This window comes from Lissotriton helveticus, chromosome 5_1 (genome assembly GCF_964261635.1).
Source record: "Lissotriton helveticus chromosome 5_1, aLisHel1.1, whole genome shotgun sequence".
Lineage (NCBI taxonomy): Eukaryota > Metazoa > Chordata > Amphibia > Caudata > Salamandridae > Lissotriton > Lissotriton helveticus.
The window spans coordinates 1,233,042,051-1,233,066,338 of record NC_136065.1 but is presented as its reverse complement, the minus strand read 5'-3'; the positions used below and the strand labels follow the sequence as shown (position 1 = coordinate 1,233,066,338).

Sequence of the window (24,288 nt, the reverse complement as noted above, 5' to 3'; positions counted from 1 at the left end):
TTCACCACTGCCACCCTCTGGTTCATCACTGTCACCCTCTGGTTCATCACTGCCACCCTCTGGTTCATCACTGCCACCTTCTGGTTCATCACAGCACCCTCTGGTTCACCACTGCCACCCTCTGGTTCATCACTGCCACCCTCTGGTTTGCCACTTCCACCCTCTGGATCATCACTGCCACCCTCTGGTTCATCACAGCTCCTTCTGGTTCACAACTGTCACCCTCTGGTACATCACTGCCACCCTCTGGTTCACCACTGCCACCCTCTGGTTCATCACTGTCACCCTCTGGTTCATCACTGCCACCCTCTGGTTCACCACTGCCACCCTCTGGTTCATCACTGTCACGCTCTGGTTCATCACTGCCACCCTCTGGTTCATCACTGCCACCTTCTGGTTCATCACAGCACCCTCTGGTTCACCACTGCCACCCTCTGGTTCATCACTGCCACCCTCTGGTTTGCCACTTCCACCCTCTGGATCATCACTGTCACCCTCTGGTTCATCACTGCCACCCCCTGCCCCATCACAGCACCCTCTGGTTCACCAGTGCCACCCTCTTGTTCATCACTGCCACCCTCTGGTTCATCACTGCCACCCTCTGGTTCACGACTGCCACCCTCTGGTTGATCACTGCCATCCTCTGGTTCATCACAGCACCCTCTGGTTCACCACTGCCACCCTCTGGTTCATCACTGCCACCCTCTGGTTCATCACAGCTCCCTCTGTTTCACCACTGTCACCCTCTGGTACATTACTGCCACCCTCTGGTTCATCACAGCACCCTCTGGTTCACCACTACCACCCTCTGGGTCATCACTGCCACCCTCTAGTTTATCACTGTCACCCTCTGGTTCACCACTGCCACCCTCTGGATCATCACTGTCACCCTCTGGTTCATCACTGCCACGCTCTGGTTCACCACTGCCACCCTCTGGTTCATCACTGCCACCCTCAGGTTCATCACAGCACCCTTTGGTTCAACCCTGCCACCCTCTGGTTTATCACTGCCACCCTCTGGTTCATCACTGCCACCCTCTGGTTCACCACTGCCACCCTCTGGTTCATCACTGCCACCCTCTGGTTCACCACTGCCACCCTCTGGTTCATCACAGCACCCTCTGGTTCACCACTGCCACCCTCTGGTTCACCACTGACACCCTCTGGTTCACCCCTGAACCATCTGGTTTATCAAAGCACCCTCCGGTTCACCACTGTCACCATCTGGTTTATCAAAGCACCCTCCGGTTCACCACTGTCACCCTCTGGTTCACCACTGCCACCCTCTGGTTCATCACTACCGCCCTCTGGTTCATCACTGCCACCCTTTGGTTCACCACTGCCACCATCTGGTTCATCACTGCCACCCTTTGGTTAATCACTGCCACCCTCTGGTTCACCACTGCTACCCTCTGGTTCATCACTGTCACCCTCTGGTTCACCACTGCCACCCTCTGGTTCACCACTGTCACCCTCTGGTTCATCACTGCCACCCTCTGGTTCACCACTGACACCCTCTGGTTCACCACTGACACCCTCTGGTTCACCACTGACACCCTCTGGTTCATCACTGCCACCCTCTGGATCACCACTGCCACCCTCTGGTTCACCACTGCCACCCTCTGGTTCACCACTGCCATCCTCTGGTTCACCACTGCCACCCTCTGGTTCATCACAGCAGCCTCTGGTTCACAACTGCACCTTCTGGTCCATCACAGCACCTTCTGGTTCATCACTGTAGATTATGGGGAGAAAGCACACCTGCCCAGCCTCAACCGGGGGCTGGTTAATGTGTTACTGAATTTGAGCTTCAAGTCCGGCACCTGTTTCCTTATCTGTAAGTGCTTCCTGTTGTGGTTTAATTTTTGTGACAGCCTGGAGCATTGTGCCATATTTGTAACTATTCTCTGATCCTGCTTCGAGGGTCAGAGCAGGGTCAGAGAATAGTTGCAAGTAGGCAACAACTCTGGAGGCGCCACTCAGGAAGCACTTACAGGGTTACAGCAGGTGCCCAAGTTGAAGTTAATTTCTTTGTAACCATTTTGTAAATGGTTACAAAGAAATTAGCTTCAACTTGGGCACCTGCTGTAACCCTGTAAGTGCTTCATGTACTTCAGTTTTTGAAAATCCTCCCCGAACACGATTTAGCGGATTTTTCTGCAAGTTCGCGAGATTCGCAGACCGCGAAATTGCTGAAAATACGCAAATTCCGCGAACGGAACGGATTTTACGCCCATGCTTACTTAATAGAGCCTGCTCTAGACCGTTTACATACACCGAAAACAGGAAAGAAGCTAGAATACATCCTTGTCGAACACCACTTGTACAGGTAAAGGAATCTGTGCAACCACCCTCCAAGTTATATCTTACATTGGCCGTCGTGTTCCAGTGTAGAGCTTTTAGAATCTTTAGGAGATCCTGATCTGCCCCTAAACTGCTCAATAGATCCCACAGCTTCTCCATATTGACACAATTGAATGCTGCGGTGATGTCCATAATGGCTAAATAGACCGTTTCAGCACCAGTAATGGTGTATTTAGCCACCAGTAAATAAAGGTTTAGGCATTGGTCTGTAGTCGATCTATTAGCCCTGAATCCATACTGAATGTCGGAAATAATATGTTGGTCCTCAGCCCAAGTCATCAAACGTTTTGAAAGATGGTACTTAGAAAGCGCTTCAAAATTTATATAATGGCTTCTTTTTCTAACATTTGGGAAATCTCCAATTCTATTAGATTCGAATTTTCCTTGTCGGAAGTCATCTCCCTTGGAATCTTCCTTTGAAATGGCTTTTTCCACAAACCTATCTTAAACCCCACTACTGTTTCCAAAACCCATGAGTCCTGAGTAATTTTTTACCAATTCTGTGTAAAAAATGACAGTCTTACTGACACCTTTAAGGGAGAGGAAGTCTTCTGGCTTACCTTGGTAGGATTGATTGGTGGATCTTAATCTACTTCCCCGAGACCTGGAACCCCGTCCTCTTTGGGGATAGAAGTTTGAGTTGAAGCGGTAGCCTCTATTAAAACGGTGTGAGCCTCTTTCATCTTGTGGGTAAAAATGGGACCGGTAAAAAGTATGGCTGACTGTCCCCTTCTGTCAGCCCTTCCAAAAACTGTATGGCTTCCAAAAACTATGCGCATGCTTGATTGGGCTCTTCTGAAGGCGTTGAAGGTGGACACATACTTGCTCAGGATTTGGATAAAATAGTCCCCAAACAATAACCCTTTGCGTCGCACATATCCTCTCTTGCGGAAAGATCAGCGAGCTTTGGGGTCATTCTTAAAAGAACAGCCTTTCTGCGCTCGGTAATGAGGTTGGCATTGGCGTTATCAACTAAGCAAATTGCTCGCTGTTACCAACCTCTTAAAAGTTCAATATCGACCGGGGTACCATTGGTCCTTGCCTCTTCACTCATATTGAGAATCTTGGACAATGGGCCAAGAACACCGAGCAGTTTGTCCTGGCACTGCTTCAGACATTTTTAGATCCTATATCTGGGATCCCTCCCAGATTTAAAGAGAAAGGTGATCAGTTCAGGATCTAAATTAGGGGTGTTGCAGATCTTGGGGCATATTATCAAGGGGGTTTATCTCCGCTTTTTTGGCTTTAAAAGCCAAGAAAGCGGAGATAAAATTATCTCCCTATTACCAAGCTGTCGCTAACACCAGTTAGCGACAGCTAATAGGAGATAGCGACCATCTTGGGCCCCGCTTTGCATGTCAGTGATATTTATCACTAATGACATGCAAAGTGGGCGTGCCAAGATGTTAGCGACTGGAAACAGTCGCTAACATCGCTATCTCCTATTACCAACTTTTGGAGATATTCGCACTAAGCGCGAATATCTCCAAAAGCTAACACCTGCCCAGGAGCAGTTCTTAGCCATGTTATCCAATGGGAGGTGGATAACATGGCTAAGAGCATTTGCTCGATAATGCATGAATATCGCTGACTTTTCAGCGATATTCATGCATTGCGGCCGTTTTTTTTCGCATTTGCGATAAACCTTGCTAATAGCAAGGTTTATCTGCGATAAAAATCGCCAATTTGCGGCGATAATTTTTGTCTCTAAACAAGTTTGAGACAAAAATTATCGCTAGTTGTTGGTAATATGCCCCCTTGTCCTCCGAGGAGGGACGAGGGCACTTGTTTCGCATAAGGTTGCATGTATACTTTTCCACAGGATTTCTCACTCTCAGAGAGAGATATTTCCCAACGTGGTCCATTGGCCACCATTCGGAGCTGCGAGGGTGGCAAATAGCTGTCGGATTAAACAATTCCCCACCAAGGGGGTCTTTTACAATGGAGGATAAGGTGGAAGGTTGATTAAAATCCTCAGCAAGATCCTCCAAGGTATCCTGAGAATCAAAAAGAAACTCATCCATTGCTAAATCCTCATAGTCTGTAATGAATCATCGTAAATATAATTTGTACTGTAAAGGTTACCTTGATTTGTCATGCCGCTATGGACAACTCATCTCCCTGTCCAAAGATATTGGCATCTCTCCTTTGTGCTGCCAAGAGCACCACATCTATTGTAGCACGAGGGCTACCAACATCAAATGCACGGGTAAGTGCCTCATTCAAATATTTTCTTTTCTCAGGAATTTTTCCTCTTTTTTTAGTGCCTGATGTAGAGGGAGAGTCTCCATCTGAAAGAGAGAAATACATCTCGACAGGGGAAGTTCTCTTTCTTTTAGTTAAAGCAGCATCAACCGCTTCACTGGCGGAAGTCTTAAGTTCTTCCCCAATTAATCTCTTTAGGTTATCACCCAGTAGTTCCTTAGGTGACTGTGGTGGGTTGATAGTGTCAGGATTCATTGTAATCTCAGTTAATCAGAGATATAGCCAAATATAAGAGTAAAATGCCCTTGTACTCACAGATGGTGGATGATTCACACTTGAAAACATCAGTACACTTGCTTAAAAACAAATATCCGATTCGCCACAATGAGGATAAAATGTCCAAGCTCAAAATGAACTATACTGAATGCCCACTAGAGGGCATTTGTGCTATTTGAAAGCAATATTGCTTGGAAAGAGGCTCCAATGCTCCGACTTGATTACGTGCTTGTGGAATAGGCTGTAACCAAGGTAACTAGACGCCAAGCCGCAGGGAAGCGTTGCAACATTGAGGCAAGGTGGCACACTCTCGCGTCTCCAAGCAGATTGCTAGGAGACGCAAGGGTCAAAAACACGCAAGCTCCCGTTGCATCTCTTTCTTTCTTTAATTTAACGCCAAAACAAACATAGCAAACAAAGCCAAATAGCGCCTTAGGCACGCATAAAGCTGCAAGTTAGATGGAGTGATCAGAGTGCTCCTGTAAATACCAAACTAGTACTTACCCATTCTTTCCCACGATCATCGAAGTGATCGGAAGGGAAAGTAATTCAAGCCATTCCCCGCCATAACTTAGACAAGGGGAGATTGACCAGCTGAAAAGAAAAGGTTATAAACGCAAGCCTATGACGAGACTAGGTAGGACAAAGGTCATTTCTTATATTAAGCAAATACAGCTTACAAACTAACGTAATACATTTATAAGAAGTATCAAGGCATAAATAATTACAGTTAAGGAAAGTATGCCACTAATAAGAAAGGTGTACTTATCTGTGTCAGAGCAGCGAACAAAAGAGAAAGATGAGAGTGTTCACTGTCTCCTTGATATGTTGATAATGTTCTATTTATTGTGGTGTACTTACATTCTTTAAAGGGCTGCATGTTCAGGCAGCAGATAAAAGTATTTGCATAATGGTAGCCTCCGGTCTTGTAATGAAATCAAATGCAGTATATATGTCTGTGACTTATTTTGAAAGAAGGTGGCCAATTGGTTACAGGATGTTTGTGATATTTCGGGTTCTGCGAAAGATTGGGAAGATGAGAGCTGTTGTACCAGCCTGAACAGCTCTTTAGTGGATGTTGCATTTTTAATTATATGCGTACAGTATGTGATTTATCTTCCACTAATGCATATTTATATTCCCTGACACTGGCTTTGTATGGTGTTCTGTCCTGTTCCTCTAGAGTTAATCTCCAAGCTCGCTCAGTGTGATGCCAAACTTGTTTTAATTGTTTAAGTCTGTGGTAGTACCATGGAGCCGAGGGGCAAACATTTTTCTGGGTATACGATTTAATGGGTGCTACTATATTAGCTGCAGATTCAGCCATGTAGCAAAGGCCTCCACTGCAAGGTTAGAGTCCTCTTGATTAGTTCAGGGAATATTTTCTAATATGTTAATCAGAGTGGCGGCAGAAATACCTTTCCATCTTCCAAATTTACTAGAACAATGAGGGGGTCTCTCTTCCCATCTCAATGCTGGAGAAAGGAGGTTGAACCGTACAGCACTATGATCCAACCAACAAATAGGTATTGTATGTTGGAATTTGTGGATCATTGGAAAAAATACCATATAATGTGTGTCCAGTTTTGTGGGTCAGAGCTGTTACTAGTTGGGCAAACACCATGGTCCCGATTCACAGAACTAACTTAAGACAAAATCCTAAAGTTACTACCATTTTGATATTCACAGTGTCATATAGATATGCTTTGCCTGCACACTATGTTAAGTTAGCATGAGCTTATTAGGAGTTTAAACGCCATTTTACCTTTCTGCTGCTTCTACACACGGCACATACTTTTTATTTTAGCTTTGAGCCTAGTAAAATGTTTTGCTTCACACCAGAATAATATGTTGATGCTCTGATATCAGTTTTGCTTGGTGAGCTGTGTCTGTACAGTGAGTGCCGAGGCCTTCAAGGATATCTCAACACAGTGGCTGTTGTGAGGTCTGATTTTCGCACGTTCTAGACATAACATACATGCAACTGCGGCCGAATTCTCCCTTTAGGCGTGTTTTATATTGCTTTGCACAGAGCATACACACACACTTGATGGTGCTTCGCATGCAGAGAGCTGGTGGAAGATGATGTGATCCCTTACCACTAGGATCTAAGGTATGGGGCCGCCCTGCTAAAACCCAAAGAGACCTTCTTAGATATAATGTAATATACTAGCAAGGGAGGGTGGGAATTAGGTGTCTATTAACCTTCTTCCCTCTAGCATTTTAACATGCTTTCACCCTTTGTATTCTATGGACTAGTAACTATGCTGATTACTTTGTTTCTTATAATATGTTTGCTTGTATTAGCTAAGATACTGCGCTTGGGAACACTGCATTAGAAAATAAACATTTCAATGTGCACGCGTCCTGATTTACTCCTTGTTCTGTATTGAAATGACTGTATAACAAAAGAGTGTTCATGTGTTCCACGTTACCTGAGGTTTTCTTAGTCCATGTTCTGGTTTGTCTAAACATTGGGAGTTTGTAAGAACTAATGAGACACTGTAGCTAGTCTGGTAGGGGATTTTGGGTACTAAGGTGAGTTTTGGCACACCCTAATTCACTGAGGTTCCAAGTCTCTATGCACAGTTCTGTAGGAGAACGTAATCCCTGCGACATGGCGCCCAATCGTTGGTGGTCTTATTACGTGACACTTGAGTAGTACAATAATCAGTCCTTAACCCCTTGACTATTGTTTCCGGTTAACAGTGGTGCCGGACAAACCTACCTATATTTACATAGGTCTTTTCAAGCTTGAATCTTTCTAAACGGTTTCCGTGAGTTACTACCCAGTTGTGCTACAGAGTTTACTTTGTATCTCTTTCTTTCTGTGTCACTATGGCCGCAGTGGACATTCCGCAACATAGTCGCATTGCGGTGCGCAATCATTTGCAGACCTCTAATGTCCCCGTGGATGGCATGGCCGTAATAATGGTGGTGAGTGCAGAGGCTGCTTACCGATACAACAATTTTTACTCGTGGGTGACTTTCCCGGCTGTGAACGCAAATAAAACTGTCTTGGGTTTTTAAGTCTAGGCTCCCACACACCCCTTTTGAACACAAAACACTTAAAACAAATCATAGCGAATAAAAAAAAAGAATCCTTTTAGTAGAAGGTTTCATGCTTCTGTTCTACCTTACTTTCTTTCAACAACTTTCTGTTATTATAACTCTAATATTGTCCATTCATGTACAAAACATAAATAGATGAGCGTATATGAGTTATGTTGGTAGAAACATACTAAAATCCATCTACACAATAACAATAAATGGAAAACTTTTAGGTTAGTAGTTAAAACACTGTTCACCGAATAATTTATCAGATTGTATCTGGGATATCCTTGTATATATTGTTTAAATAGCAAACACCAACTTTTTACAATCTGTAATTAGCAGAAGAATAGCATGCAAAATAGATGAAAATTGTGTCCGATAATGAATGACAGAACTATAGATAATTTATGAAGTTGAACAGAAAAGCATTTATAGTGAGCAGATTTTTGGAGAAAAATGAATTATATGTATCATCAAGCCTCCTCCTCTTCCATCCTATAGTGTATAGCTTCTAATTCTATTTTGGTATATTCAAATGCCACTTTTTGATAGTCCTCTTCCAGTCATAGGTCCATCTACATCTGCTTCATCTTACACATAACAAGTTTGTCACTCATCTAATTTCAAGTAATTCACTTTACCTCACTGCGGGGTCCATTCCTACAAACAACCTAAATGTGCATCACACTGGCTGGACATTGCTTTACAACATATTCAACTATACCAAAGTACCATAGCCATGGCATGTGATCTGTAAGAATTTGAAGTTACCTTTTGGTGTGGTGCGTGTTATCTTTTCGTTTGTCAGTACTGTTGTTGCTGTTGTAGATGTTATTAATGTAGTTGTTATTGTAGTGGGTGATGTTGGGGTTGTTAATGTTGGGGGTGGTTTTGTTGATGCTGTTACTGTTGTTGTTGCTTTTAACTCTGGTGATACTGTTGACAATGATATCGTTGTAGGAGACTTCGTTGTTCCTGATTCTGTTGGAAAGCAAACACAAATCTTTGTTCCTATAATTACATCGAAACATTAGTGAGTAAGTGAAAAAGTAATGAATAATTTTCTTAAACGTGCAAATGCAAAGTGGCTTAGCGCTAAAGTGGAGACCTCGAATAGGATTAGTCAGAAACTCTAACGTCACTGTTCTGCCAAGGAGGTTGGAGGGAGCTCGAGCATCGCTATTGTGACAAGGAGCTTGAGAAAAAGTGGTTTTTAACTTATTTATTGAAGTCTTGGTAACTTCCCTGCCCTCTTTAGGCCAAAAAACAACAAAGGGTTTGGACTTCAATCACTAAGGCTGAGCCATAATTCAACAATAAACAACTGAATGCCAATACTGATATTCAATTCACCTCTCAATGGCAACACATTGAAATGAAACAATGTAGCCACGAAACCTCTATTTTCCTTTTAATCAGAATTTATTAATAAACAGCATCACATGTATAAATTCCATGGACACAATTAAATCACACAAAACATTTTTTTCCCTCACCACACCACAATAAATCTCCTTTTACAGCATTCATCAAACCACCGTCACATCACTTTCACACTCATTGCATCCAACCTTTTCTAGCATACTTTCAGAAACATCCACTACCCCCACTCCCTACACATTCAAGCATGCCTACACCCTGCCCACTTTACACAATCTTAAAACAATATCCAATCAAAAAATATACAATATACAATTAAATTGTGGGACACACAAATAAGTTTAAAGAACTCCCATAGATTTTTCAATTGTTTTCACATTATATACACTGAATTGGCCACACGAAGGACGACACGTTTCGAACTTCCCAAATCTGAGGTTCTCCTCAGGGCCAGAAAGCTCAATCACATTGCTAGATCAGCCGATTAATACAAAGTTTGGTTTGATTTAAAGCTTAGTTCGGCTGATCTAGCGATTCGATTGAGCTTTCTGGTCCTGAGGAGAACCCCTGATTTGGGGGGATCGAAACGCGTCAACCTTCGTGTGGCCAATTGTGTGTACATAATATGAAAAGAATTGAAAAATCTATGGGAATTCTTTAAACCCATTTCTTTGGCCTACAGTTTAATTTTATATTTTTTGACTGGGTATTGTTTTGACATTGTGTAAAGTGGGCAGGGTGTAGGGCTGCTGGAATGTGTGGGGAGTGGGAGTAGTGAATGTTTGTGAAAGTATGCTAGAAACGGTTGCATGAAATGAGTGTGAAAGTGATGTGAAGCTGGGTTGATGAATGCTCTAAAAGCAGATTTATTGTGGTGTGGTGAGAGAAAAAAACGTTTTAATGCGATTTAATTGTGTCCATGAAATTCATGCATGTGATGATGTTTATGAATGAATTCTGATTAATATGAAGACAGAGATTTCGTGGCTACATTGTTTAATTTCAATGTGTTGCAGTTGAGAGGTGAATTGCATATCAGTTTTGGCATTCTCTTAAGACCAAAGGCAAGGAGTTCCAAAGTTTGCTGCCAAGATGGTAGAGACTCCTGTCTCCACATCTGACTTTCTTTATCCTAGGAACTTTGAGCAGGTGGGCTGAGGATGAGTGTAAGGCTAGCTGAGAACAGCACTGAAGTGAGTTAGATCTGTGGTAGTTCGCTCCCTTACCATACAAGACATTATGAATGAGGCACAGGGCTTCAATTTTATCCTATGGCATGTCACTATTGGCATATTTAATTTATTTATAAGTCCCTAGTAAAGTGGACTCTGTGTGCCATTGGGCCTGTACATGTTACAAGAGGGCCTGCAGCACTGATTGTACCCCCCACTTCAGTTGCCCTTTAAAATAAGTCACAGGCCTGCCATTGCAGAGTCTATGTCTGCAGTTTTAACTGCCATTTCAGCCTGGTAAGATAACCCTCTTGCCAGTCCCAAACCTTCCTTTTAGTACAAATATGTCACCCTTAAGTTAGGCCCTAACCAGCCCCATGGGTAGGGTGCAGGTTATTTAAAAAGTTGGACATGTACTTAGACGTTTACATTTCTAAGTAGTGAAAAACAGTTAAATACGTTTTCCACTACTGAAAGGGCTATCTTTCTCACAGGTTAACATTGGGATTACCTTTTACATCTTACAAGTGTAATTTCTAATTGGGACAAGATGGATATTTCGAGTTCGGTGTCTCTAGACTAACAATTTAAAAGCACAACTAATGGTGAAGGCGGATTTTAAATTGTACGTTCGAAAATGCCACTTTTAGAAAGTTGGCATTTTCCTACTTTAACCATTGTGTGCCTCTACCTGCTTTTGAATATACATCTGGGGTGGGTGACAGATGGTTTTATGCATTTCCTCCAGACAGTCACAGCACAGGGACCTGAGGTGTGCCATTCACATGCTGATGGCCCAGCACCAGGCTATTGGGTCTTCATGGGCTAGGTAGAAGGGAGGAGCTTACTCTTGCACTTGAATAGGGATGTGCTTGTCCCCACACAAAAAGCAGCATACCCCACTGTAGTGCGTCTGCAGCCAGGGCAAAAAGGGTGGGGGGGCTGTGTGCTTTAAAGGCCTTTCTTTGAAGTCTGCTCCAGTTTGAAGCCACAACCAGGTATAAGTATTGGACCCCTAAGACTCCTAATTCAGTACAACCTGGTCCCCAGGAGACACTGCCCGGAAGAAAGACTGATGTGCTGCTGAAAGGACTGACACCCTACTAGATTTCCTGGACTTCTGCTCCGCTGTGCCTGCCCGACTCATACTCCGGAGATTGACAACAATACAGGACAGAAATGTGTGACTCGAAACCAATGCATCGACTACAAATTTTTAGATCAATGACAACGCATTGCCTCCTCTGCTCCATGCAGCTGCTCTTCAATGTTGATGCTTTTTCTCCGTAAAGGTACAATTTCAGCGGGGTCTGCATGACTTCTGAATTGGACCTGCGTCCCATCATGGTCAGCTTGACTTTTAGATTTGACTCTGCCCAGCAGGTGTTTTACAGTTTTACTGTATTATTCAGAGTATCACGTTCAGGCTGCTCACCCACGCACAGAAGTCTCTCCACGACCTGGGCCCCAAGCACCTCAACGACCGCCTGACCTTCTACACGCCCACCAGCTAGCTACGCTCTACAAGCCTCGCCCTCGCCACCGTACTACGCATCCGAAGAGCCACCGCCGGAGGTAGATCCTTCTCCTATCTGGCTGCCAAGACATGGAACTCCCTCCCCATCCACCTTCGGCTAACCCAGGACATTCTCGCCTTCAGGAGACAACTCAAGACCTGGCTGTTCGAACAATAGCGGACCCCTTCCCCCAAGCGCCTTGAGACCCTTCCGGGTGAGTAGTGCGCTATACAAATGTGATGATTGATTGATTGATTGATTAAGTGTTATACAAAAACTTTACACATTGCCTCTTACATTAATCTTGCCTGCTCTGTGCCAAGCGAACAGAGGTTGCACACAGGTTTATTTAGGGTGTGTATCTGACTTACCCTGACTAGAGCGGTGGTCCCTACTTGGACAGGATGCATACCTCTGCCAACTTGAGACCACCATTTTACAAGAATCGAACAGGAAATGCTATCATCACCTGTAGTGAAAGGTGCCATCTTGGGTTTGTAATAGTGTGTGAACATCTGTGACTCTATAGATGTGCTCCGTAATCTTGGAATCAGAAGCCAAGTGACCATGATTCCTCGATCTCCAATTAAGTTCTGTTTGCCCCAGCCTTTAAGTTCCATGTTGTCCTCCTCTTACGCAAATCTGTCAACCTCTTTCCACAGGCTCTTAGAGTTGTGCAGACCCTATCTGCCTGAAGGTCCTGACACAGAGTTGAAGAGTAACCACATTAATGAAGGTTTAAATAAGCAGATATCAGATAGCTGGCAGAAGGTGGATGCATACCACCAAGAGGAGAGCACAGCAATATCTGATTTCAGAATGGTTGGATGCATGGCTTGTTTCATCCCATTAAAAATAAAATGATAACAGTATTTAAACATTGATGGTAATATTACATTTGAAGAAGAATACTTTATCATGCAATTTTCAGTTTTTAGAGACTCAATATATTAATTAAAACTGCCTTGGGTTTTAAGTCTGGGCTCTCACACACCCCTTTTGACCACAAAACACTTGGAAAAAATCATAGCAAATAAAAAAAAAACCTTTCCTTTTAATAGAAGGTTTCATGCTTCTGTTCTACCTTACTTTCTTTCAACAACTTTCTGTTATTATTACTCTAATATTGTCCATGCATGTACAAAACATAAATACATGAGCGTACATTAGTTATGTTGGAAGATACATACTAAAATTCATCTACACAATAACATAAAATGTATTATTTCAAAACCTTCAAAGGAAAACTTTTAGGTTAGTAGTTAAAACACTGTTCACAGAATAATTTATCAGAATGTATCTGGGATATCCTTGTAGACATTGTATAAATAGCAAACACCAACTTTTTACAATCTGTAATTAGCAGAAATATAGCATGCAAAATAGACGAAAAATGTGTCCAATAATGAATGACAGAACTATAGATAATTTATGAAGTTGAACAGTAAAACATTTATCGTGAGCAGATTTTGGGAGAATTAGGGTTTGCAGAAAAATGAATGATATGTATCATCAAGCCTCCTCCTCTTCCAGCCTATGGTGTATAGCTTCTAATTCTATTTTGGTATATTCAAATGCCACTTTTTCATAATCCTCTTCCGGTCATAGGTCCATCTACATCTGCTTCATCGTAAACATAACAAGTTTGTCACTCATCTAATTTCAAGTAATTCACTTTACCTCACTGCGGGGTCCATTCCTACAAATAACCCAAATGTGCATCCCACTGCCTGGACATTGCTTTACAACATATTCAACTATTCAAAAGTACCATAACCATGGCATGTGATCTGTAAGAATTTGAAGTTACCTTTTGGTGTGCTGCTTGTTATCTTTTCGTTTTTCAGTACTGTTGTTGCTGTTGTAGGTGATATTAATGTAGTTGTTATTGTAGTGGGTGTTGTTGGGGTTGTTAATGTAGGGGGTGATATTGTTGATGCTGTTACTGTTGTTGCTGCTTTTAACTCAGTTGATACTGTTGACAATGATATTGTTGTAGGAGCCTTCGTTGTTCCTGATTCTGTTGGAAAGCAAACACAAATCTTTGTTCCTATAATTACATCGCAACAGTAGTGAGTAAGTGAAAAAGTAATGAACAATTTTTCTTAAACGTGCAAATGCAAAGTGGCTTAGCGCTAAAGTGGAGACCTCGAAAAGGATTTGTCAGAAACTCTAACGTCACTGTTCTGCCAAGGAGGTTGGAGGGAGCTCGAGCATCGCTATTGTGACAAGGAGCTTGAGAAAAAGCGTTTCTTAACTTCTTTCTTGAAGCCTTGGTAACTTCCCTGCCCTCTGTAGGCCAAAAAACAACAAAGGGTTTGGACTTCAATCACTAAGGCTGAGCCATAATTCAACAATAAACAACTGAATGCCAATACTGATATGCAATTCACCTCTCAATAATGGCAACACATTGAAATGAAACAATGTAGCCACGAAACCTCTATTTTCATATTAATCAAGATTTATTCATAAACAGCATCACATGTATAAATTCCATGGACACAATTAAATCACACAAAACATTTTTTTTCTCTCACCACACCACAATAAATCTCCTTTTACAGCATTCATCAAACCACCGTCACATCACTTTCACACTCATTTCATCCAACCTTTTCTAGCATACTTTCAGAAACATCCACTACCCCCACTCCCTACACATTCCAGCATCCCTACACCCTGCCCACTTTACACAATCTTAAAACAATATCCAATCAAAAAATATACAATATACAATTAAATTGTGGGCCAAACAAATAAGTTTAAAGAACTCCCATAGATTTTTCAATTCTTTTCACATTATATACACTCAATTGGCCACACGAAGGACGACGCGTTTCGAACTTCCCAAATCTGGGATTCTCCTCAGGGCCAGAAAGCTCAATCACATTGCTAGATCAGCCGATTAATACAAAGTTTGGTTTGATTTGAAGCTTAGTTCGGCTGATCTATTGATTCGATTGAGCTTTCTGGTCCTGAGGAGTACCCCTGATTTGGGGGGTTCGAAACGCATCAACCTTCGTGTGGCCAAATGTGTGTACATAATATGAAAAGAATTGAAAAATCTATGGGAGCTCTTTAAACCCATTTCTCTGGCCTACAGTTAAATTTTATATTTTTTGACTGGGTATTGTTTTGACCTTGTATAAAGTGGCCAGGGTGTAGGGCTGCTGGAATGTGTGGGGAGTGGGAGTAGTGAATGTTTGTGAAAGTATGCTAGAAAAGGTTGCATGAAATGAGTGTGAAAGTGAAGTGAAGCTGGGTTGATGAATGCTCTAAAAGGAGATTTATTGTGGTGTGGTGAGAGAAAAAAACTTTTTAATGCGATTTAATTGTGTCCATGGAATTCATGCATATGATGATGTTTATGAATGAATTCTGATTAATATGAAAACAGAGATTTTGTGGCTACATTGTTTAATTTCAATGTGTTGCAGTTGAGAGGTGAATTGCATATCAGTATTGGCATTCTCTTAAGGCCAAAGGCAAGGAGTTCCAAAGTTTGCTGCCAAGATGGTAGAGACTCCTGTCTCCACATCTGACTTTTTTTATCCTAGGAACTTTGAGCAGGTGGGCTGAGGATGAGCGTAAGGCTAGCTGAGAACAGCACTGAAGTGAGTTAGATCTGTGGTAGTTCGCTCCCTTACCGTACAAGACATTATGAATGAGGCACAAGGCTTCAAATTTTATCCTATGGCATGTCACTATTGGCATATTCAATTTCTTTATAAGTCGCTAGTAAAGTGGACTCTGTGTGCCAGTGGGCCTGTACATGCTACAAGAGGGCCTGCAGCACTGATTGTACCCCCCACTTCAGTTGCCCTTTAAAATATGTCACAGGCCTGCCATTGCAGAGTCTATGTCTGCAGTTTTACCTGCCATTTCAGCCTGGTAAGATAACCACCTTGCCAGTCCCAAACCTTCCTTTTAGTACAAATATGTCACCCTTAAGTTAGGCCCTAACAAGCCCCATTGGTAGGGTGCAGGTTATTTAAAAAGTTGGACATGTACTTTCACGTTTTACATTTCCAGGTAGTGAAAAACAGTTAAATGCGTTTTCCACTATTGAAAGGGCTATCTTTCTCACAGGTTAACATTGGGATTACCTTTTACATCTTACAAGTGTAATTTCTAATTGGGACAAGATGGATATTTCGAGTTTGGTGTCTCTAGACTAACAATTTAAAAGCACAACTTATGGTGAAGTCGGATTTTAAATTGTACGATCCAAAATTCCACTTTTAGAAAGTTGGCATTTTCCTACTTTAACCATTCTGTGCCTCTACCTGCTTTTGAATATACATCTGGGGTGGGTGACAGATGGGTTTGTGCATTTCCTCTAGACAGTCACAGCACAGGGACCTGAGGTGTGCCATTCACATGCTGATGGCCCGGCACCAGGCTATTGGGTCTTCATGGGCTAGGTAGAAGGGAGGAGCTTACTCTTGCACTTGAATAGGGATGTGCTTGTCCCCACACAAAAAGCATCATATCCCACTGTAGTGCGTCTGCAGCCAGGGCAAAAAGGGTAGGGGGCCTGTGTGCTTTAAAGGCCTTTCTTTGAGGTCTGCTCCAGTTTGAAGCCACAACCAGGTATAAGTACTGGACCCCTAAGACTCCTAACTCAGTACAACCTGGTCCCCAGGAGACACTGCCCGGAAGAAAGACTGATGTCCTGCTGAAAGGACTGACACCCTACTAGATTTCCTGGACTCCTGCTCCGCTGTGCCTGCCCGACTCATACTCCGGAGATTGACAACAATACAGGACAGAAATGTGTGACTCGAAACCAATGCATCGACTACAATTTTTAGATCAATGACAACGCATTGCCTCCTCTGCTCCACGCAGCTGCTCTTCAATGTTGATGCTTTTTCTCCGTAAAGGTACAATTTCAGCGGGGTCTGCATGACTTCTGAATTGGACCTGCGTCCCATCATGGTCAGCTTGACTTTTAGATTTGACTCTGCCCAGCAGGTGTTTTACAGTTTTACTGTATTATTAAGAGGATCACGTTCAGGCTCCTCACCCACGCACACAAGTCTCTCCACGACCTGGGCCCCAAGTTCCTCAACGACCGCCTGACCTTCTACACGCCCACCCGCCAGCTATGCTCTACAAGCCTCGCCCTCGCCGCCATACCACACATCCGAAGAGCCACCGCCAGAGGTTGATCCTTCTCCTACCTGGCGGCCAAGACATGGAACTCCCTCCCCATTCACCTTCGGCTGACCCAGGACCATCTCGCCTTCAGGAGACAACTTAAGAACTGGCTGTTCGAGCAATAGCAGACCCCTTCCCCCAAGCGCCTGAGACCCTTCCGGGTGAGTAGTGCGCTATACAAATGTGATGATTGATTGATTGATTGATTAAATGTTGTACAAAACCTTTACACATTGCCTCTTACATTAATCTTGCCTGCTCTGTGCCAAGCAAACAGAGGTTGTACACAGGTTTATTTAGGGTGTGTATCTGACTTACCCTGACTAGAGCGGTGGTCCCTACTTGAACAGGATGCATACCTCTGCCAATTTGAGACCACCATTTTACAAGAATCAAACAGGAAATGCTATCATCACCTGTAGTGAGAGGTGCCATCTTGGGTTTGTAATAGTGTGTGAACATCTGTGACTCTATAGATGTGCTCCGCCATCATGGAATCAGAGGCCTAGTGACCATGAATCCTCGATCTCCAATTAAGTTCTGTTTGCCCCAGTCTTTAAGTTCCATGTTGTCCTCCTCTTACGCGAATCTGTCAACCTCTTTCCACATGCTCTTAGAGTTGTGCAGAACCTATCTGCCTGAAGGTCCTGACACAGAGTTGAAGAGTAACCACATTAATGAAGGTTTAAATAAGCAGATATCAGATAGGTGGCAGAAGGTGGATGCATACCACCAAGAGGAGAGCACAGCAATATCTGATTTCAGAATGGTTGGATGCATGGCTTGTTTCATCCCATTAAAAATAAAATGATAACAGTATTTAAATATTGATAGTAATATTACATTTGAAGAAGAACACTTTATCAAACAATTTTCCGTTTTTAGAGACTCAATATGTTAATTAAAACTGCCTTGGGTTTTTAAGTCTGGGCTCTCACATACCCCTTTTGAACACAAAACACTTAGAACAAATCATAGCAAATAAAAAAAACCTTTCCTTTCATAGAAGGTTTCATGTTTCTGTTCTACCTTACTTTCTTTCAACAACTTCCTGTTATTATAACTCTAATATTGTCCATGCATGTACAAAACATAAATACATGAGCGTATATGAGTTATGTTGGAAGATACATATTAAAATTCATCTACAGAATAACATAAAATGTATTATTTCAAAACCTTCAAAGGAAAACTTTTAGGTTAGTACTTAAAACACTGTTCACAGAATATTTTATCAGAATGTATCTGGGATATCCTTGTAGACATTGTATAAATAGCAAACACCAACTTTTTACAATCTGTAGTTAGCAGAAATATAGCATGGAAAATAGACGAAAAATGTGTCCAATAATGAATGACAGAACTATAGATAATTTATGAAGTTGAACAGTAAAACATTTATCGTGAGCAGATTTTGGGAGAATTAGGGTTTGCAGAAAAATGAATGATATGTATCATCAAGCCTCCTCCTCTTCCAGCCTATGGTGTATAGCTCTAATTCTATTTTGGTATATTCAAATGCCACTTTTTCATAATCCTCTTCCAGTCATAGGTCCATCTACATCTGCTTCATCTTACACATAACAAGTTTGTCACTCATCTAATTTCAAGTAATTCACTTTACCTCACTGCGTGGTCCATTCCTACAAATAACCTAAATGTGCATCCCACTGCCTGGACATTGCTTTACAACATATTCAACTATACAAAAGTATCATAACCATGGCATGTGATCTGTAAGAATTTGAAGTTACCTTTTGGTGTGTTGCTTGTTATCTTTTCATTTTTCAGTACTGTTGTTGCTGTTGTAGGTGTTATTAATGTAGTTGTTATTGTAGTGGGTGTTGTTGGGGTTGTTAATGTTGGGGGTGATATTGTTGATGCTGTTACTGTTGTTGTTGCTTTTAACTCTGTTGATACTGTTGACAATGATATTGTTGTAGGAGACTTCGTTGTTCCTGATTCTGTTGGAAAGGAAACACAAATCTTTGTTCCTATAATTACATCGCAACAGTAGTGAGTAAGTGAAAAAGTAATGAAAATTTTCTTAAACGTGCAAATGCAAAGCGGCTTAGCGCTAAAGTGGAAACCTCGAAAAGGATTATTCAGAAACTCTAACGTCACTGTTCTGCCAAGGAGGTTGGAGGGAGCTTGAGCATCGCTATTGTGACAAGGAGCTTGAGAAAAAGCGTTTCTTAACTTATTTCTTGAAGCCTTGGTAACTTCCCTGCCCTCTTTAGGCCAAAAAACAACAAAGGGTTTGGACTTCAATCACTAAGGCTGAGCCATAATTCAACAATAAACAACTGAATGCCAATACTGATATGCAATTCACCTCTCAATGGCAACACATTGAAATGAAACAATGTAGCCACAAAACCTCTATTTTCATATTAATCAGAATTTACTCATAAACAACATCACATGTATAAATTCCATGGACACAATTAAATCACACAAAACATGTTTTTTTCTCTCACCACACCACAATAAATCTCCATGTACAGCATCCATCAAACCACCGTCACATCACTTTCACACTCATTTCAAATACCTTTTCTAGCATACTTTCAGAAACATCCACTACCCCCACTCCCTACACATTCCAACATCCCTACACCCTGCCCACGTTACACAATCCTAAAACAATATCCAATCAAAAAAATATACAATTAAATCGTGGGTCAAACAAGTAAGTTTAAAGAACTCCCATAGATTTTTCAATTCTTTTCACATTATATACACTCAATTGGCCACACGAAGGCCGACGCGTTTTGAACTTCCCAAATTTGGGGTTCATCCTCAGGGCCAGAAAGCTCAATCACATTGCTAGATCAGCCGATTAATACAAAGATTGGTTTGATTTGAAGCTTAGTTCGGCTGATCTAGCGATTCGATTGAGCTTTCTGGTCCTGAGGAGAACCCCGGATTTGGGGGGTTCGAAACGCGTCAACCTTCGTGTGGCCAATTGTGTGTACATAATATGAAAATAATTAAAAAATATATGGGAGTTCTTTAGACCCATTTCTTTGGCCTACACTTTAATTTTATATTTTTTGACTGGGTATTGTTTTGACATTGTGTAAAGTGGGGAGGGTGTACTGCTGCTGGAATGTGTGGGGAGTGGAAGTATTGAATGTTTGTGAAAGTATGCTAGAAAAGGTTGCATGAAATGAGTGTGAAAGTGATGTGAAGCTGGGTTGATGAATGCTCTAAAAGGAGATTTATTGTGGTGTGGTGAGAGAAAAAAACTTTTTAATGCGATTTAATTGTGTCCATGGAATTCATGCATGTGATGATGTTTATGAATGAATTCTGATTAATATGAAAACAGAGATTTCGTGGCTACATTGTTTAATTTCAATGTGTTGCAGTTGAGAGGTGAATTGCATATCAGTATTGGCATTCTCTTAAGGCCAAAGGCAAGGAGTTCCAAAGTTTGCTGCCAAGATAGTAGAGACTCCTGTCTCCACATCTGACTTTCTTTATCCTAGGAACTTTGAGCAGGTGGGCTGAGGATGAGCGTAAGGCTAGCTGAGAACAGCACTGAAGTGAGTTAGATCTGTGGTAGTTCGCTCCCTTACCGTACAAGACATTATGAATGAGGCACAGGGCTTTAAATTTTATCCTATGGCATGTCACTATTGGCATATTTAATTCATTTATAAGTCCCTAGTAAAGTGGACTCTGTGTGCCATTGGGCCTGTACATGCTACAAGAGGGCCTGCAGCACTGATTGTACCCCCCACTTCAGTTGCCCTTTAAAATATGTCACAGGCCTGCCATTGCATAGTCTATGTCTGCAGTTTTAACTGCCATTTCAGCCTGGTAAGATAACCCTCTTGCCAGTCCCAAACCTTCCTTTTAGTAAAATATGTCACCCTTAAGTTAGGCCCTAACAAGCCCCATGGGTAGGGTGGAGGTTATTTAAAAAGTTGGACATGTACTTTCACGTTTTACATTTCTAAGTAGTGATAAACAGTTAAATACTTTTTCCACTACTGAAAGGGCTATCTTTCTCACAGGTTAACATTGGGATTACCTTTTACATCTTACAAGTGTAATTTCTAATTGGGACAAGATGGATATTTCGAGTTTGGTGTCTCTAGACTAACAATTTAAAAGCACAACTTATGATGAAGTCGGATTTTAAATTGTACGTTCGAAAATGCCACTTTTAGAAAGTTGGCATTTTCCTACTTTAACCATTCTGTGCCTCTACCTGCTTTTGAATATACATCTGGGGTGGGTGACAGATGGTTTTGTGCATTTCCTCTAGACAGTCACAGCACAGGGACCTGAGGTATGCCATCCACATGCTGATGGCCCAGCACCAGGCTATTGGGTCTTCATGGGCTAGGTAGAAGGGAGGAGCTTACTCTTGCACTTGAATAGGGATGTTCTTGTCCCCACACAAAAAGCAGCATACCCCACTGTAGTGCGTCTGCAGCCAGGGCAAAAAGGGCGGGGGCCTGTGTGCTTTAAAGGCCTTTCTTTGAAGTCTGCTCCAGTTTGAAGCCACAACTAGGTATACGTACTGGACCCCTAGGACTCCTAACTCAGTACAACCTGGTTCCCAGGAGACACTGCCCGGAAGAAAGACTGATGTGCTGCTGAAAGGACTGACACCCTACTAGATTTCCTGGACTCCTGCTCCGCTGTGCCTGCCCGACTCATACTCCGGAGATTGACAACAATACAGGACAGAAATGTGTGACTCGAAACCAATGCATCGACTACAATTTTTAGATCAATGACAACGCATTGCCTCCTCTGCTCCATGCAGCTGCTCTTCAATGTTGATGCTTTTTCTCCGTAAAGGTACAATTTCAGCGGGGTCTGCATGACTTCTGAATTGGACCTGCGTCCCATCATGGTCAGCTTGACTTTTAGATTTGACTCTGCCCAGCAGGTGTTTTACTGTTTTACTGTATTATTAAGAGGATCACGTTCAGGCTCCTCACCCACGCACACAAGTCTCTCCACGACCTGGGCCCCAAGTACCTCAACGACCGCCTGATCTTCTACACGCCCACCCGCCAGCTGCGCTCTACAAGCCTCGCCCTCGCCGCCGTACCACGCATCCAAAGAGCCACCGCCGGAGGTAGATCCTTCTTCTACCTGGCGGCCAAGACATGGAACTCCCTCCCCATCCACCTTCGGCTGACCCAGGACCATCTCACCTTCAGGAGACAACTCAAGACCTGTCTGTTCGAGCAATAGCGGACCCCTTCCCCCAAGCGCCTTGAGACCCTTCCGGGTGAGTAGTGCGCTATACAAATGTGATGATTGATTGATTGATTGATTAAGTGTTGTACAAAAACTTTACACATTGCCTCTTACATTAATCTTGACTGCTCTGTGCCAAGCGAACAGAGGTTGCACACAGGTTTATTTAGGGTGTGTATCTGACTTACCCTGACTAGAGCGGTGGTCCCTACTTGGACAGGATGCATACCTCTGCCAACTTGAGACCACCATTTTACAAGAATCGAACAGGAAATGCTATCATCACCTGTAGTGAAATGTGCCATCTTGGATTTGTAATAGTGTGTGAACATCTGTGACTCTATAGATGTGCTCCGCCATCTTGGAATCAGAGGCCAAGTGACCATGATTCCTCGATCTCCAATTAAGTTCTGTTTGGCCCAGCCTTTAAGTTCCATGTTGTCCTCCTCTTACGCGAATCTGTCAACCTCTTTCCACAGGCTCTTAGAGTTGTGCAGACCCTATGTGCCTGAACGTCCTGACACAGAGTTGAAGAGTAACCACATTAATGAAGGTTTAAATAAGCAGATATCAGATAGGTGGCAGAAGGTGGATGCATACCACCAAGAGGAGAGCACAGCAATAGCTGATTTCAGAATGGTTGGATGCATGGCTTGTTTCATCCCATTAAAAATAAAATGATAACAGTATTTAAATATTGATGGTAATATTACATTTGAAGAAGAACACTTTATCATACAATTTTCAGCTTTTAGAGACTCAATATATTAATTAAAACTGCCTTGTGTTTTTAAGTCTGCGCTCTCACACACCCCTTTTGAACACAAAACACTTAGAACAAATCATAGCAAATAAAAAAAAAACTTTCCTTTTAATAGAAGGTTTCATGCTTCTGTTCTACCTTACTTTCTTTCAACAACTTTCTGTTATTTTCACTCTAATATTGTCCATGCATGTACAAAACATATATACATGAGCGTATATGAGTTATGTTGGAAGATACATACTAAAATTCATCAACACAATAACATAAAATGTATTATTTCAAAACCTTCAAAGGAAAACTTTTAGGTTAGTAGTTAAAACACTGTTCACGGAATAATTTATCAGAATGTATCTGGGATATCCTTGTAGACATTGTATAAATAGCAAACACCAACTTTTTACAATCTGTTATTAGCAGAAATATAGCATGCAAAATAGACGAAAAATGTGTCCAATAACGAATGACAGAACTATAGATAATTTATGAAGTTGAACAGTAAAACATTTATCGTGAGCAGATTTTGGGAGAATTAGGGTTTGCAGAAAAATGAATGATATGTATCATCAAGCCTCCTCCTCTTCCAGCCTGTGGTGTATAGCTTCTAATTCTATTTTGGTATATTCAAATGCCACTTTTTCATAATCCTCTTCCAGTCATAGGTCCATCTACATCTGCTTCATCTTACACATAACAAGTTTGTCACTCATCTAATTTCAAGTAACTCACTTTACCTCACTGCGGGGTCCATTCCTACAAATAACCTAAATGTGCATCCCACTGCCTGGTCATTGCTTTACAACATATTCAACTATTCAAAAGTACCATAACCATGGCAGGTGATCTGTAAGAATTTGAAGTAACCTTTTGGTGTGTTGCTTGTTATCTTTTCGTTTTTCAGTACTGTTGTTGCTGTTGTAGGTGTTATTAATGTAGTTGTTATTGTAGTGGGTGTTGTTGGGGTTGTAAATGTTGGGGGTGATATTGTTGATGCTGTTACTGTTGTTGTTGCTTTTAACTCTGTTGATACTGTTGACAATGATATTGTTGTAGGAGACTTTGTTGTTCCTGATTCTGTTGGAAAGCAAACACAAATCTTTGTTCCTATAATTACATCGCAACAGTAGTGAGTAAGTGAAAAAGTAATGAACAATTTTCTTAA

The 24,288-nt window shown here is 42.0% G+C and overlaps 1 protein-coding gene across 1 annotated transcript in view; it reads right to left on the bottom strand.

The window, feature by feature from the left end:
- Window positions 1–8,666: 8,666 nt before the first annotated feature.
- LOC144752610 (uncharacterized) overlaps window positions 8,667–24,288 on the bottom strand; it is a 53,887-nt gene continuing 38,265 nt past the window's right edge. The window contains exons 7-11 of the mRNA XM_078640491.1: window positions 24,031–24,200; window positions 18,889–19,098; window positions 13,779–13,988; window positions 11,691–11,823; window positions 8,667–8,880 (exon numbers count right to left, since the gene is read on the bottom strand). Coding sequence (XP_078496617.1) covers window positions 8,667–8,880; window positions 11,691–11,823; window positions 13,779–13,988; window positions 18,889–19,098; window positions 24,031–24,200 — 937 coding nt within the window. The remainder of the gene's footprint in view (window positions 8,881–11,690; window positions 11,824–13,778; window positions 13,989–18,888; window positions 19,099–24,030; window positions 24,201–24,288) is intronic.